The following is a 16072-nucleotide window of genomic DNA, read 5'->3' on the forward strand; positions in this document are numbered from 1 at the left end:
GTGCTTTTTATTTGGTCACCAGGCAGCCGCAATGCCTTATCAGCATTGCAGAACCAGCTGGGAATGCACTCCTGCCCTACTGTGTTGGCGACATTGGAAAGTAGTAGTTGAAATGTTCTGACTTTTTAAAGATACTTCCAGCTTAAGTTTCATATTATGTACGTTATGTATTATTATTTACTTACCTTGATCATATTTTCAGTAGTTTCAGTAGCTCATAATGTGTTTTTCCCCCCAACATGGCCCCTATACAGAGGCAATCATTTTCAAAGGGCCATATGCTACCAGAACTGGATATTGTTATTTGTTTAAATGCAAGCTTTGTGTGAATGTTACACATCCACTGTTTTTAAATGTTGGAAACATGTTGATGGAATGGAGCAGCAGAAAGTCAAATTGATTTATATTGATCCAATTCCAATCACAAACTTGCCTCAAAGAGTTTTACAGTCTCTACAGAATATGACACCCTCTATACACAGACTCTCCTCCCAAAAACAAGGGGAAAAAAAGAACAAAGGAAAAATATGTAACTAAATGGACAAAACATGGACCAAGTCTAAGAGTTTCTTTAAACATGCAAAATCAATAGTTTTTTTCACCACCTTTCATAAAGAATAAAGACATAAAGACTAAAAATCTGGATCTAGATTTCAGTGCCAATTATGATTTTTTTTTTCTTTTTTTGATATATATATATATATATATACATATATATACTCTGTACTAGAGATGCAATTACAGGTATTTAAAAAAGTATTTAGAGTTCATTACCCAGCAAGTGCCTTCTCTTTGTTTTCTCTGTGGTAATCACACAGGTTGTTTTTAGCTCCTAAGTCCCGATCTTTTGGTGGCAATGGAACTTATTACAGTAGATGCATTTTCTAAATAACATTCAGTATGAACAAGTTTCACCTTATCTTAAACATGCCACATATTATTATTCTATTTGTGTTAAGTAAGCTGCTTTTAATTAGTTAACCACAGGGCTTATGATTTAGTATTATTATTATTATTTGGACCAGCTTAAGTCTTTTTTGAAATCCCACAGTAATCTTTCATTAAGAAGTAGATTTGATAGGAGTCCAGTGCCAGAAGGATTGTGGTGAGTTCATTTCCTCCATGTGCAGCGTGGGAGAAGGAGGAGGAGTGGGAGACAAGCAGAAGTGCTTTCAGTAGGGCTTCAATTGGGCAGTGGTCTTGGAGAAGTTAGGAATGACACACAATTTATCAGCCAAGGCAGACGACCGATATCACTTCACTGTTGAGGCTGTAATAGAGGCCCATCTGTACTGAACAGCTGCAAGAGGAAACCGGCCCTTTGCCTTTCTTAGACATGTGGACGAAGGGAGAGAGAATGAAACAGTGACAGTGAGTTAAAGAGAGAGAGAGAGAGAGTGTGGGTGGTGGGTGTGTGTGCCTGGTTGTGGGTGGGGTGTTTGTGTGTGTGTGTGTGTGTGTGTGTGTGTGTGTGTGTGTGTGTGTGTGTGTAAGAGGCCACTTACACATGGGATGGAGGAGGGGAGGAGGAGACCAAGAGGAAGAGAAAAAAATGAAGGGTTTAATAGCCTACCCACATCTGTTTATTTAGAAAAGAAACCATTGTGTCATTCAGTTATTCTAACAACCTACACCAGGGCCAACGTTAGTCCCACAGTGACGGCTTTTTAAATACACAGTTTACACTCCTATGAAGTGGCCTCATAACTGTGTTGGAGCCTCAGGAACGTGCCAAATGGGGGAACATGCTAGGGTTTCACATTCCCTCCTCCACTACTTGACGTCTCTATAGCAGACTGTGATGCCAGAGGTTGGCCCGGGAAGATCTTGTGGGGGCCATTTTTCTTGGTCTTGTGTGCTTTTTCTCAGTCTAATCTCTTAATTTGGTACTCAAGGTTTAGAGGTCTTCCAAAAAAACTGCAGGGCTTTCTGAGATACAAGTTTGAAAGCCATGATACACGATGGTGAGATGGTGGTGTTCAGTTGTTTAAATGTCCTTTGAACTGTGTGTTTGAAGACTGAAAAATAAATGGTACAGAGGAGTTCAGTGGAGTGTATTTTTTTCTGCTTTTTTATGTCCAACCTGGTATCCTTAATTACAAAAAACAAAATGTTCATAAACCCCAAGTAATGTTAGGTGCCAAGATGTTTAAAGTTTTTACTTTCTATCAGGGCAGGACAATTGCAATATGGTTACAGCTAGGGACTGATTGTAGTTATGGCAAAAGTACTATGGTCAAGCTTCGGTTAGAGAGAGGCCTCTGAAGGACTTGGTTAAAGCTGCTACATTAAATGATAATAATGTATCAACTAAAATGGGAAAATGTGACAATGTGAAAAGGGTTGCTTAGGACCTACAGAGAATCCTCACCAGAATCTGCTGCTCCGCTCAAGTTTACAGAGCTTTATTGTAAGTTTCAACTCTAATAGCTGTCTGGTTTGCATGTTTACAGTTTTGGTTCACGCTCACCTTTCTCCATAGTGTTGTTAATGGCCATAGCAGGTAGTTTTTTAGTTAAAAAACAATAAAAGCCCACTGTTCACTACCTGCTTAGCACCACACAGCAGACAGATACATTTAGAGACTAACTGTTGAACATAGTAGAGTATTAACAGCTAAAGAGCCAGACATTTCCTTGAATTGGTAGAGACCAAAAACAGCTAAAACATAGTCAATATTAGACTTACATTTGCCATGTGACGTGTTAGCTTTTTGACTTTAGCTAATTTGCATTAAACACAAAGTACAGTTGAGGATGTTAGAATTGTATCTAATTTTACACTTTTAATCATGCACCAGAGCATTAATTCTGGGTCTGTGATGGGATGCAAACAAAATATGACAAAAACAAAAACAGTACCTAGCCCTACACATTGTTATACCATCAGTCACCTCTCCATCACACTAACTTCCTTTAAATTGTCTGACAAAATAGCTAAAAAGAAACTGTCCATTTTGAATACTTTACATTAATAAAGCATGCTGTCTCTATCACTCTCTATAATGACACTCATCCTGTCATCAGCAGCAGATGAGGAATGTTTAGCACGCGTGGTCAAGGTGATTATGTGTATCCTTGCTTTGTTGTGTTTTTATATTGTTAAATTCTTACTTGTTGCGTTCCATGTTTGGGAGATTAAGGTCATGTGCGTGTGTGTCGGAGGTTAGGTCTTTATTGGTTTGTGCTTGTGTTTGTCTGCAGTGATATGGAAGGCCTTCAGGCTTATTTAAACAGCCGCTCATACAGGCTAATGGCTGAGTAGCATGTGTTGCAACAGCTGCTTGTGTGATATGCGGTGTGTGGAAGATGTCTAGAGATTTATTGAGGTCGGTTGAGGTAAATAATAAGAGCTACCTGGTTGTAATTACAGTTCTAAAAGCACATGCTCCACCACTAATGGACTTGACTGTTTTCTAAGAGATATGAGGGCCAAGATGAGTGTTGTCTTCAGGTCAGGATGTCTGCCAGGTTTAGTGGCCGAAAGGATGGGTCTGGTCCCCCTAAGCTTGTTTGCTTATTCCACTTGGGAGCCTAGCGGGAAGAGGAGGGCCTTATTCTTTGGATGCCCCCATTAAATGTCTTCACCACTTATGCCACATTTCCAATACGACTCGGCATTAATGAACTTCCTTCACTTATTTATTTTCCAATAGTGAAAGTTCAGAATAGTACCTGGTATTTTTTGGTATTGCCTCGGTCGAGGTTCCAAGTGAGCTGAACAGATACTTGAAGGTGAAGTTAGAACATTGCAGACCACTGATTGGTCAGTGAGAATCATCCCAAGCGTGACACAGGACAGTCTGCACCCCAGTTTTAGATGGCCAACCTACCGTAGATACCCGTAGATCACTGTACCCAGTTTGTGAAGACATACGTAAGCTCTGCATAGAGCCTATGTACAACCCTAACCTACATGGCCTACTCCGTTGTGAGGATTTATACTTGTGCTCTGGTGCGTCATTTTCTCTTTAAGAGAAAAATAGAACTGGTACGTGTGTATGTGGGGGGAGTGTGTGGTAGAGTGATGGAGAGAGTGACGGGGATTAGCTCCGGAGCAAGTACTGACTCCGTAGACGGAGAAACATGTCTCCCCTGTGCTTTCTGGCCACATTTGGAAAGCTGTAAAAGGAAAAGTTAACCCACTCAAGCAGACCAATCACAGTTGTTGTGGCCTATTTCACTGTGACGTGTAGTTACATTTCTGGGGAGGTGCACATGAGGCTATGGAGTACGGTACGTTGTAGGGTCTACATACCAACAACATTGATTTAACTTATTTTTTTTTAAATATTTTTTTATTTATGCATTTTGGAATAGTGACGTTTGTCTTCTTTTCTGTTACACATTTGGTTGAATAAACGGTAACAACACAGTTTAAGTTCATAAATTGTTAAATTGATCTGTACGTAAGACATTGAAGAAACTTAAGAAATTACTGAAATACAATACAGTACGTAAACATTGACTGCTATGATCTGACAAACTTGTGATCATTATTTTATCTGTGTTGTTTCCTCTTTTGGTGGTAGACCAGTTGTGCAGCTCAGATCATGTTGAATCTTGTAGAAATTATAGTGCAGTGGACTGAGCTAAAAGGGTCAGCAGGATCGGGGCCTATTTGACATGATGGATGACTTTAATCTCACTGATTAAAGGAACACGCCCCCATAACACTTTCATTTAACATTTTAACCGTTTATAAAGATTTTGAAGAAGGGAGCCATCTACTCTGCCGTTACTTTAAAGCACAAGAAAAGGATGTTTGTTTATTGCCTGAAAACATTTAGGAAATCATTAATTTATTAATTTATTCATGTTTTTCATTGTTGTGAAAATGGACAGTATGTTGTTGTTTAGTGCTGCAGGGGATTTTCCCTTATTAACAAACCCATTTCCAGGAGTTCATGACATGAACACACTCTAGAAATGGTAAAAACAGGTGGTTTATTTTTGGCTTCCTACTATTATCTGCCTACTTGTACGGTTGTAATCACTCGTGCATCACTGTAGTTCCAAACCACAAATCCCTGGAAGAGGACGGATGAAACAGAGGCAAATAAATAGGCCGATACAAGGAAGGAAATGAATCCTTAATCATGTTGGGTTCTGTTCCAAATAACTAATCATTTGCATTATCGCTCTCTGAAATCCCAAAGAGGAAGCAATTTGAATGGATAGTTCCTGCCAACTCATTTCCTGTATCCTGATATTTCCTTTTTCAGACAGCACAGTGCAGGCCCACAGCCGCTGACCCGATCTGCTGGGATTCAGCTTTCTGAGGAAATCCTCACAACACAGCTCTCTTTACACAATAATGTTGTTTATTGTAGAGAAACTATTAGCACAAGTAGAAACCCTACTCTAGTGATCAGTTCTTTTTTTCAGACATATACATTTTTTTTAAAGAATTTGTTTTTGACATTTTGTTTTTAAGCCTTTTATTTTGACAGGACAGCAGGCCCGCGCCAGGGTAAAATGACGGGAACAGGTAAAAATTGCAAAGGGGTCAATTTTTTTTCACAATGTAGGATAAAATTAACTTATTTACCCAGGCTCAGCACTTGCAAATATGACATTTCTTGAAGCAGTAAGTTGTCCATTTTTTTTGTGATCAAATTTTTATTTTTATATTCAGAAAAAAATAATAATCTAAACATAACACTCACGAACAGTAACAAACAACACACTGGGACATTGCGTCAAGTTGTCAACTTTTATCTATTTCTAAAATAATAAGTATGATTTGACAAAGTAACTATTTAAAAGTCCTTTTAGGAGCTTTAGGCTTTCTTTGACGTTGCAGATCAAACACACACGGCTGTGACTGGGCTCTCCCAGTGCAGACTCATCTCATGAAATGGTGTATGTATGTCACAGCAATTTGTATGCCATTATTGGCATGTTATCAAGACTAAAGCCAATCTCGTCCTTTTCCTAAACCTCAAACGGTTTATCTTTTCCTTTTTCTATCAATTATTTATTGAAAATGGCGCAAGATTTAAAACATTACAAATCACAGTTTTAGCACTTTCTTCTAATTTTTTCCAGTCCCATTACCCCTTAACACATAAACATACAATTTAAGACAATCCAAAACTAAAACCAGAAAGTGTACGTTCACAGCAGGTCTTTTAAAACATAAACTCCCCTATTCTTCCAATGTGGGAAGGAAATAGGTATATTGCCCTTAAGAAGTGAAAAATTGGGGAGTGATTGTGCCATTTAGGAACGGCGCACACATTTCAATACAGGACGGAAAGTTGTGAGTAGAAATTAAATTATAGAGCCTAAATGTGATTTGGCGTGTTATTTTAGAATACACAAAGCAAGAAGAGATCTGAAACATCTCTCCCTTCTCATTATATATCCTATATAAGTACATAGCATTTTCTTTAATGGCGGTATTGATACCGTTGCTATTTTTAAGACCCCGCGGTATACTGTATTACTGTATTACCGCCCAACCCTATTAGCAAGGGCTAACCTTAACTCTTCTAGGGAAATGGGGGCACTGAGCAATTCAGAGTCAGACAAAGAAGGTAAATTGAGTCCTTGAAGTCCAGTAAATGTTCTGTATTTATATAGCGCTTTTCTAATCTTAACAACTACTCAAAGCGCTTTTACATAGTACAGGATACATTCACCATTCACACACATTCATACACTGTGGCCGAGGCTGCCGCACAAGGTGCCACCTGCTCATCAGATAAACACTCACACACATTCACACTCCGACGCGCAGCATCGGAGGCAACTCGAGGGTTCAGTGTCTTGCCCAAGGAGACTTTGACGTGGGACTGCAGGGCCAGGGATCGAACCACCAGCCTTCCGATTGGCAGGCAACCGCTCTATCACTGAGCCACAGCCGCCCCTATCTGTACATGTGCACATGTTCTGGTGTCAAATGAGATTTCCGACTTATAAAGGATAGAGTAGAACGTCTTGAATTCTGTGTTGATATCATGGGGGTCACTCAAAGTACACAGAGATGTTTTAATGGCCATAATAGTTAAATATTTTTCATGTTTTCTTAGTCTTAAAGCTAAAAAATTGGCTTGGTCTGGCTCCATTAAATTAATATGTTGTTCTGGTCCTGTGCATCAAAAGCTCTGCTCTACGTCTTAACAAAGAGTTCAGTTCAGTTCTTGTCACAGCTATTCTTCCTTGTAAATCCTCTAAGCATGTGCCTTGCTGTTGTGCCACAAGCTGGGTGAGGACATTCTCCAGTTCAACTAACCTGCTTAGTCTACTTTTGATAAGGTGTGATGAAAACTTGCTTGAGGAGTCCCCCGATACAGCCCTTTATGGCATCCCATAGAAATCTGGGATCATTTACCCAGCCTGTATTAATTTCTAAAAATGTACTTAGTCTTTCTTTAAAAAAAAAAATAATACTGTATATACAGTATATTCTTTCTGCACACGCTACATTCCTGGGCACGCCTTCTAGGGCATGGCGTTGGTGATTCAATGTCCCACTTCTCAAAAATATCTTTATTATATATATTATAATATTATTTTATATATATATATAAAGATGTGTAACGTGCGCAGAAACAATACTTTGATCTGATAGAGAGCAGGGTTTGATGACATTATGTGTCTCCGAAAAAGATGCAGCTGAGGCTAGTACAGTCACATGCAGCAAAGGCTGCTATTTGGAACCAAACCTGCGGCCACTGCGTCAAGGACTGAGCCTCTGCGTATGGGCGCATGCTCTACCGACGAGCTACCCAGGCGCCCCAAACATACACTTTAAGTAACAATCTCAACGAACTCCAGAAAGTTTGATGGAGATTGTGCAGGATTTTTTACTTTTTTCACACTTAAATATCAGCTTATAATGCAGTCTCTATCTCATATGCTGTATGGACATATGTTATGAAGATTTGCACACACATCAGTTTTGCAAACATTTTAAAAGATGTTCTCTGTTAAAATTAGTAACATGCAAAATAAACAAAATATAAAATAAAAAAACATGGAAGCTTTATTGGCATGGCTTGGGTCCCCCCAAATAAAATATAAGTATGTTTTTCATTTCAATCAACTTAACTTCATGTCCTGGTATGATGTTCTTCAGAAAACATTACTGAACCTTTCTAGCTCTGTGTTTTGAACATCAGCAGGGGATGGTTTTAATACCATTATGTTTGTCCCTTAATTGGACTGTTGCGGCGAGAACTTGGGTTTAATTGAGCCCTTAAAGTAACGACACTCAGCTCTCTGTGCAGCACATCTGGTTTGAGCGTCCAGCTGTTGGCAAAGACAAAAGTGGATTGTTGGATGATTCAATCAGATTTTTCTTTTTTTCCATCTTTAAGTGTTTAGGATCAAAGATGTTTTTGTTTTAATGTGGTTTATGAATTTTTAAAAAGGCCTTTTCTCCTTAAATTCTTGACTTAATCCATTTTCAAAATATGCTAATTATTACGTACTCCGGAAGGGAAAATAGCTGCTTCATTTACACTAATATAAAAAGATGAATGAACCTTGCTTGAAGGATGTTGCTGCTGTTTCATATTACAGTTGTGCTAAAAGCACTTGAAACAATGAAGACGTTGGTGTTTGGGAACCTTTTGTCGAAGCACACAGTGTTTCCATTCTTTGTGCTGGAGGGAAAAGCAGGAGAGCGACTCCTGAGGTATTGAGTTCCCTGTATCCATCATTTTCGACGAGTTGGGACCTTGGAGTAGCGCCAGCAGCGTCTGTGCTAGCCAGCCGTAACTGACATTGAGTGCATTGTTTGCAGTGGGAAGCTCACGGCTGTGGCCTAAAGGTACATTCCTGAGATCAGAATGCTGTTTGAAACACAAACAGCCTTTGTACCCTCGCTGCTCTCTTTCCCTGACTCCCTCATCCACATCAAGCCTCAAGAGCTAAACTGCCTCCTCTTGCTCATGTGTCAACATGTGGGCTATCATTTTCCTCACACTCAAACACACACAGACACACACACACACAGACACACGCGTGTCATTTTGATGATGAGGTCCAGGCAGATATCTAAGGGCGAATATCTAAAGTCTTGGAAAGAAGCTGTAGAGGCAAAACCTTTTAAACAAACAAGGTATTCAGCAGAAAATATCAGAGTTGAAAAAATGCACATACAGGGCTTCTCTTAAGTACAGCTCTTAAGATGTGTAGGCTACTTTCTTCTACAGAAACCTGGTTTGTGATTTACGTTTTTATACTCTGTTACATTTATAGTATATTTTAGTGGCGGATTAATGTTGGCAGTATTGATTACAATCTGCAAATGTCTGCAAACCTATAAGCTTAACGTGTCCCCATGGAAAGGACATTTACATGAGAAACAGAGTGGAATGATTAGTCAGTTAACTGTAGATCAACAGAAGGAATTAGCTTGAATCATTTTTATACTTATTCAAGATATTTTTAAGGAAAATGTTCACAGGTTTCAACTCAGCAGATTTGCTGGGTTTCTTAGTTTTTCATAACAACTCCAGAAACACCTCCCAAGTCTATTCAAGTACAATCTATATTAAATTGCTTTTTGATCATCGATTTATGTTCTTTTACAGTGGAAATAAAAACTATAGAAACTGAGGTGTGAATCGCAACCAACAGAGGAGCGCTTTACTTTTATTGTGTTATATTTATTATATTTGCAATGTGACTGGATTCTCTGGACTCTGGATTTAGTTGTTTGATGTCATATTTTGCTTACACCCTTGAACAAATGTTAGCATGATGTCACAAGATATTTCTAGAGGATAGCCTAGTTTGATAGCAGAAATTATTAAACTCTATGAAACATCCTAAAGCCTATCCCTTTTGGTGTCTAGCCATTACATTCAAGGATACTCCTTGGTGATTAGTTTTTCTTTTTTGCAGTTATTCAAAAAGTATAAAGTGAGAAATCCATCATAGAGGTTCTGTCAAGAAATTGTGATTTACATGCAGGGGTTAACACTTCCTGGAAAAAAACTGTGCTTACATGTATTACTTATTGCTCAACACAAAACATCTTGACACCTGTTTCACACTTCAAACTGACCTAAACATGGCAGGTTGATGAAAGGTTGGTAAAATGATAAAAAAAGTGATCAATTAATCACAGAAAGACTCGTGGAGTCCACTAAAATTCACAGGTTGATGATACTTTAAAGGAAGTAAGAGTCCATCAGGTTTAACAGATATTAGTCTGACTGGAGTAGATCACATGTTAAGGCAAGACACTGCAAATGAAAAGCCAGTGATTCACCAGCTTAACATTTGACAGCGTATGATGTAGTGCAAGAACATGTGGGGAGTTAGCCGTAATGAGTGATTATATTAAACAATGTTCACTCAGTGCCCTATTATACAACAATTAATTTGTACTCAACTATTCTTTTGAGGAAGAGTTAATAGGATGTGGATGATTACATTACCAGTGATTATGCTGCACAGATCATTAGCACTGCAGGCATGGAGCTCAATTTATTATTATACAGTGGTGCAGTCACGGTGTCATTATTAATTATCAGCAGGATATTGCAGTAGAAAAAGTTGTGTTTTATTGGGATGTCATGGTGGTCCGTGGGTTGAAACTCATAGCATATAGCCTTCTGTAATTGCGGCCTTTGTTATATGTAATTCGCACCTCTGTCTCATCTCAGTTTATGTTTGCTTGTCCACTTTTGGATAAAGAAAAATGCCCCAAACAGTATTTGGTATGTATATTTTTAAAACATCCACACTATAGCTTTATGTATATGCTTTACATGCAGCGCAAAGGGCATATTCTAAACAACGCTTTAATAGGTACACTCTCAAATCATTTTCAATTAAATATATTTAGGGGTGTAACATGTCAAAAGCCATTTCAATAGACCTACAGTATATGGCTTTTTAGTATTGTCTGTCTAATGCAAAAGAAGCCACAGGTTTCAACACTTTATCCATTAGACTACACCAAATTAAAGTATGTGTATACCCTAAAAACATCAGTGGTATGTACATGTTGCAAGACAAATAAAAAAATCCCTAGGGTTTTTATTATCGTACATCCTATGGTGTATAATGTAATGTTCCGTGAGCACACAAATGTTTCTACAAGCGATTTCCCCAGATAATAAGAGAGGACTGCTCTCTCCACTAAATCTACTCTCTCCAACACATGCATCCCACCTCACCTTGTATTTCTCAAGAACATCTTCCTCCTACCCTAAACTCCCGCCCATCACTACGTAGGAACCCACAACAAGTGGCCAACCAATCAGAAGTACCTCGCTAATGTGTAGAGAGAGGGCTGAGGAACAGAAAGACAAATGCTCAAAGGGAAGAGAGTAGAGGACCACTTTGCGATTCACAAGGGTTGTTGTTTTCCCCCATGCATTTGTTCGCACTCCCTTGCGCACAAGAAACCTCTAAATGATCCAGCGCAGCCCTCTAAACAGCTCTCGGTACTTGACCGGCTTTGCTTTTTTGGTTTAGATCCGCTAGGAGAGAGGACGCAAGAAGGAATCGCAGAGCTGGAGGCAGTTGGTTGCATGAACTCAGAATCACTGCGATAGAATGAACTGCTAGAGAAACTACTAAACTTGGGGAAACTTTTCTTTTGGCGACAATTTTTTACTCGTGTGAGATTCCATTTTAGTTTTCACCACAATCATGTATGGATAACGGGAGGTGTGCTCGAGAATCCGGCTCAAATGGATCAGCGCTGACGGGTTTATGGAGCCGGGATTACACAGCGCAGTGCCAGCCTGTTGAACGCCCACACACGGGCCTATCACACATACACACACACCATCTGCCTCGGAATAAATAACACTTTCCAGTGAAGACTGTACATGGAAGTAGTGTAGATGTTTTGCATATGACACTGCTGTGAGTTTTACCGTTTCCTGCAGCCAGAACGATGGCAAGCTCTGGCGCATTGGCACAGAGCGTCTGGAGATCTGTTTGGCCTCTTGGTTGTGTGCTTTTGTTTTTCGGCTACTTATCAGTGGCCTCCCCGTCCCACGGTCGGCGGCTGATATGCTGGCAAGCCATCATGAACTGCCAAGCCGAGCCCGAGTGCAATTACGCATACGAACACTACACGCGCGCATGTGGTCCCGTGCTGAACGGGGAGAGGAGGAAGTGCCCCAGCCACTGCATCTCCTCGCTTGTCCAGCTCAATCTGACCAAAAACGGGCCGGCTCTGGAGGATTGTAGCTGCGCCCACGATCCGGTCTGTACGGGCACCAAACGGGCCATCGAGCCGTGCCTGCCCAGGACTACCAGCACCGGCTGCACGGAAGCTCGGCGCCAGTGCGAGAGAGACGGACAGTGCAGCTCCGCTATGCACGATTATTTGAAGCACTGCGGGAAACTTTTCAGCGGGGCGATCTGCACGAACGCTTGCCGGAATGTGATCGCGAATATGCGTAAAATACCCAAGGGTCAGCAGTTGGACACATGTATGTGTGACGGGACGGAGAGGGCCATCTGTGAGTTTGTCAAGAGCAGCATGAAGGCGCTGTGCTTCGACGCTCCCGTGACAGAAGAAGGCAGCGGGTCAGACGACGGCCAAGATTCAGATTACGATGACGAGCTCACGGATCCGGACTATCTGGAGGGCCCCGAGAGCGGAACCTCTTTTCCAGCGTCCCACTTTGTTTTGACCCTGCTGGCATCCATGTTGGCTCTTTTGCCCCTCATTTAATCCCCGAGTTCATAATCTGCCCCGACTTTTGTCCGGATAAAAGGCAATCTAAACAGCTGTCCCTCTTTGACCTGCTACTAATGTGAAAGGTTAGAGCATCACAGACTAAACGTCAGCGTGTTTTGGCGCAAGCCTTGTTTGAATAAAGAGTTTTAGATGCTGAAGTGTATCAAATCAGGATATTTTCTATGCAAACAAGACCTGAAAGATATTTTTAAAGAGCCTGAGCTCCAGGCTGCTCACTCTTATCAAACCACACCACTCCACGGCTCTCCAGATGCTTTGCTTATGTGATAAGCTAAATTAGATTGTCTGACTCTGATTGTAAAGTTGTCATGATAAAGACACAGCTGGCTTGTTTTAGTAACGATGCAACGTTTAATCAGTATATGCTGAGCACTGGCAATCTTTTTTTTTAAGATATGAACTATTTTTATATGACACTGCTGCCATTTGGCACCAGGTTTTATGATTTACAAGTATTTAATGCTGGAATCTATAAACTGTATGAAACTGTAAATAGATTAGGATTTAAAGTGAAACAGTAATTTATTACATGCCACCTAGATACATCCAAATGTTCATTATGTGAATAAAAGACTGAGTATTCCAGCTTTAAAGGGAAGTTATTTTGACTGTATTCTCTTCAAAGATCATGTGCATTGTATATATGTGTATAGCCTATATAGATTTTTTCAAAGAATCCTCTATGTTTTAGGCTATGAGATGATTTATTCACTGTGTATAGCCTAGAGAAAGAAATGTCTAAATCCACTGTATGATTGCCTTAATGATATACTTCTATAGAAGGCATAAAGGAAACTTGAAGATATCATTTGTGACTGTGAGTTATTTGTTCATTTTGAACCCCTTGTTGTCACATCAACAAAGTTATTTTGTTATAATAACCATGGTGTAAGTTATATGTTGGATTAGTTATCACCAGCCAAGACACTGGCAAAATGTCTATTCTATTGGCAGAAAGTAGTTTATGAGCTATAAGCTTCTTACATTCTTACATGGCCTTTCATTCTTTAAAGTTAGAAAAGAAACTTAATTTATACATACAATTCAGTTGGTTAACAAAAAAGTGTATTTATTTTACTTATTTACTTACACACACACACATTTTTAGGATCCCATTCATGTTTGCATAATGATTAAGGTTATTATTAATGCTCATGAAATGTTAAATGTAAGGGTAAAAGCAACATATTTTGGTCTATAATTGACTGATTTAAAGTCTCTTATGTTGGCTGTTCTCCTTAGGTAGCTTTTACAGTATATTCTCAGTTGATAATAAACTGTATATGAATCCTGTTGCCTGTGAAGATAAAACCAAGATATCAAATCCTCAAATTTAAAGTACCATTATTTTTTATATACATTACAATGGTGAGTTATTAACTCATGTTTCTAAAACTACAGTGTAGTAAATACAGGCTCATTTAAAATGCAGGCCCGCTTCCTCTGTTGACATACCTAATGACCTGCTATGTCTTGATTTAGCTGTCTGTTGTCAAAAGCAACTGGCACCATAAATCATCAAATCACCCTCTCCCACCACTACTCTCTTTTCAGTCACTGGAAGTAATTTTATTTTCTGATGCCATCACACTTTTTAACAAACCTGTCAATGTGGAAGTGATGACAGATTTCAGTCCTGTGAGTGCAGCTTTGTTATTTAATTAGATAATAGATACTTCCCTTAATTGGCTGGAATTAAACAGTACAATCTGCCATTTATTTAGGTTTTTATTTGAATAATTTATGGAGCGGTGTACTTTGAGCATGTGTGTACTGCTTTTATTTAAATTTTTTGCAGAATTGTTATTAATATTATTTTCACGAGATATTGTAGCTCATGTAACCTCTCTCTTTGGTCAGCTTCTGGAGCAACGATTTGCTGCAAAATGTTTCATTAGAGAGGTAGACAAGGGCCCTCCAGCTGAATGGATGGAGGAGAAGTCGAGTGGCATCTTTGTCATGGAAATGTTAAGCACATAATAGTTGGGTCGCACAATAGGGAGGCACTTCATTCTTTCAGGCTGGCTTGACACCTCTGGAGAGCTGAGCGGCGGGGAAGCATGTGGGAACGATCTGCTGCTGCTTGGGTCTCAACCCTCCACTGCAAGAAAAGAAGACGAAAACACAAGACAGGCCTGGAAAGGGATGATCTATCTTGAATCCACACTTAATATCCCTTGTGCTTTTTTATATTATCTTTACTACCTGCATTTGTTTATTTTAGTGGTTCATACTTTTTTGCTTCAAGAAATACCCTAAAAAAGAAATTCAACCTTGATACAAAAAGTAACTTTAAGACGTTTCTTTCTTCATGTTTTTACATCTTAACATTACAGTAAACCTATAACTCTATACTAGTGTGTATGCAAAAAAAAGATCCCTTCTTTATAAGCATGGCTCATAAATAAAATACCATGTCAGTTTCTTGCAGTGTTGGTATGCAGTCCGCTGTGCATGAAGCTCTCCAGCAAGCTCTGCAGCCCAGTCGGTCCTCCCTTCCTCCTCCTCCTCCTCCTTGTCTTTCTATTGCCTCTCGGATTTGTCCAGGCAGTTTCAGCACTTAAAAAGGCGCAGCATGCGTTGATTAGGCCATAATAATGCACGGTGTGTGAATGGATGAATGAGGTGAAAGAAATCTCACAAAACTGGCCTACTTGTCATAAAATGGACATGGTGCACAATGGGTGCTTGAATGCATTTGTGGGTGTAGTGCTCTCAAGCAAAATGCTAGCATTTTTTTGTAGGGTTTTAAAGGATAAAAGACATTTTTCTTCTGTTATAGTATGATTTATTTCAATTGATTAAATGAAGCAGCCATTGAAAGTACGTCAGAAATGTGAAAAGTTACGTGTGTATGTGTGTGTGTGTGTGTGTGTGTGTGTGTGTTGGGGGTGGCTCTGGGTTTAATTTACAAACTGTGGCTGTTTGTGTTCCAGCTCTTTGAGCTTGTGTAAGGTATCTCTGCCATCAACTTTGCTTCAGTGAGCTCAGTTCACTTCAAGCTCTGTTTCTTTGGCCTCCTGAACAAAACGGCACACACTTCACCCCATGCAGATCACTTCACCCCTTCACCCCATGCATATCACTTCACCCCTTCACCCCATGCATATCACAGCACAATGTTTACAAAGGTGCAGCTCTCTCAACCACTGACGCTGGAGGTTTAAAACTCTGTGTAGGCTGAGATCTATAATAATCCTTACTGTAGTTTTTGTTGCAAAATTGCTCTTATTATCTTTCCTTCCCCAAAATGTATTCAACAATATGAATTTATTAAGTTAAGCTATAATTACACAACTTCTTTATTACCCTTAGGATATATGACATCATGAAATATTTGACCTTATCCCTACTTTTCCTTGCAGGGTTTTAGTTAGGTCCTGGC

The 16072-nt window shown here is 39.6% G+C and overlaps 1 protein-coding gene across 1 annotated transcript; it reads left to right on the forward strand.

Annotated features, from left to right (window-relative positions):
* Positions 1 to 11266: 11266 nt before the first annotated feature.
* On the forward strand, positions 11267 to 13492 carry gas1a (growth arrest-specific 1a). The gene has a single exon (XM_032515307.1). The coding sequence runs from the start codon at positions 11872 to 11874 to the stop codon at positions 12658 to 12660; it is 789 nt and encodes a 262-aa protein (XP_032371198.1). The 5' UTR covers positions 11267 to 11871; the 3' UTR covers positions 12661 to 13492.
* Positions 13493 to 16072: the final 2580 nt, after the last annotated feature.

Source organism: Etheostoma spectabile, chromosome 5 (assembly GCF_008692095.1).
Source record: "Etheostoma spectabile isolate EspeVRDwgs_2016 chromosome 5, UIUC_Espe_1.0, whole genome shotgun sequence".
Classification (NCBI taxonomy): domain Eukaryota; kingdom Metazoa; phylum Chordata; class Actinopteri; order Perciformes; family Percidae; genus Etheostoma; species Etheostoma spectabile.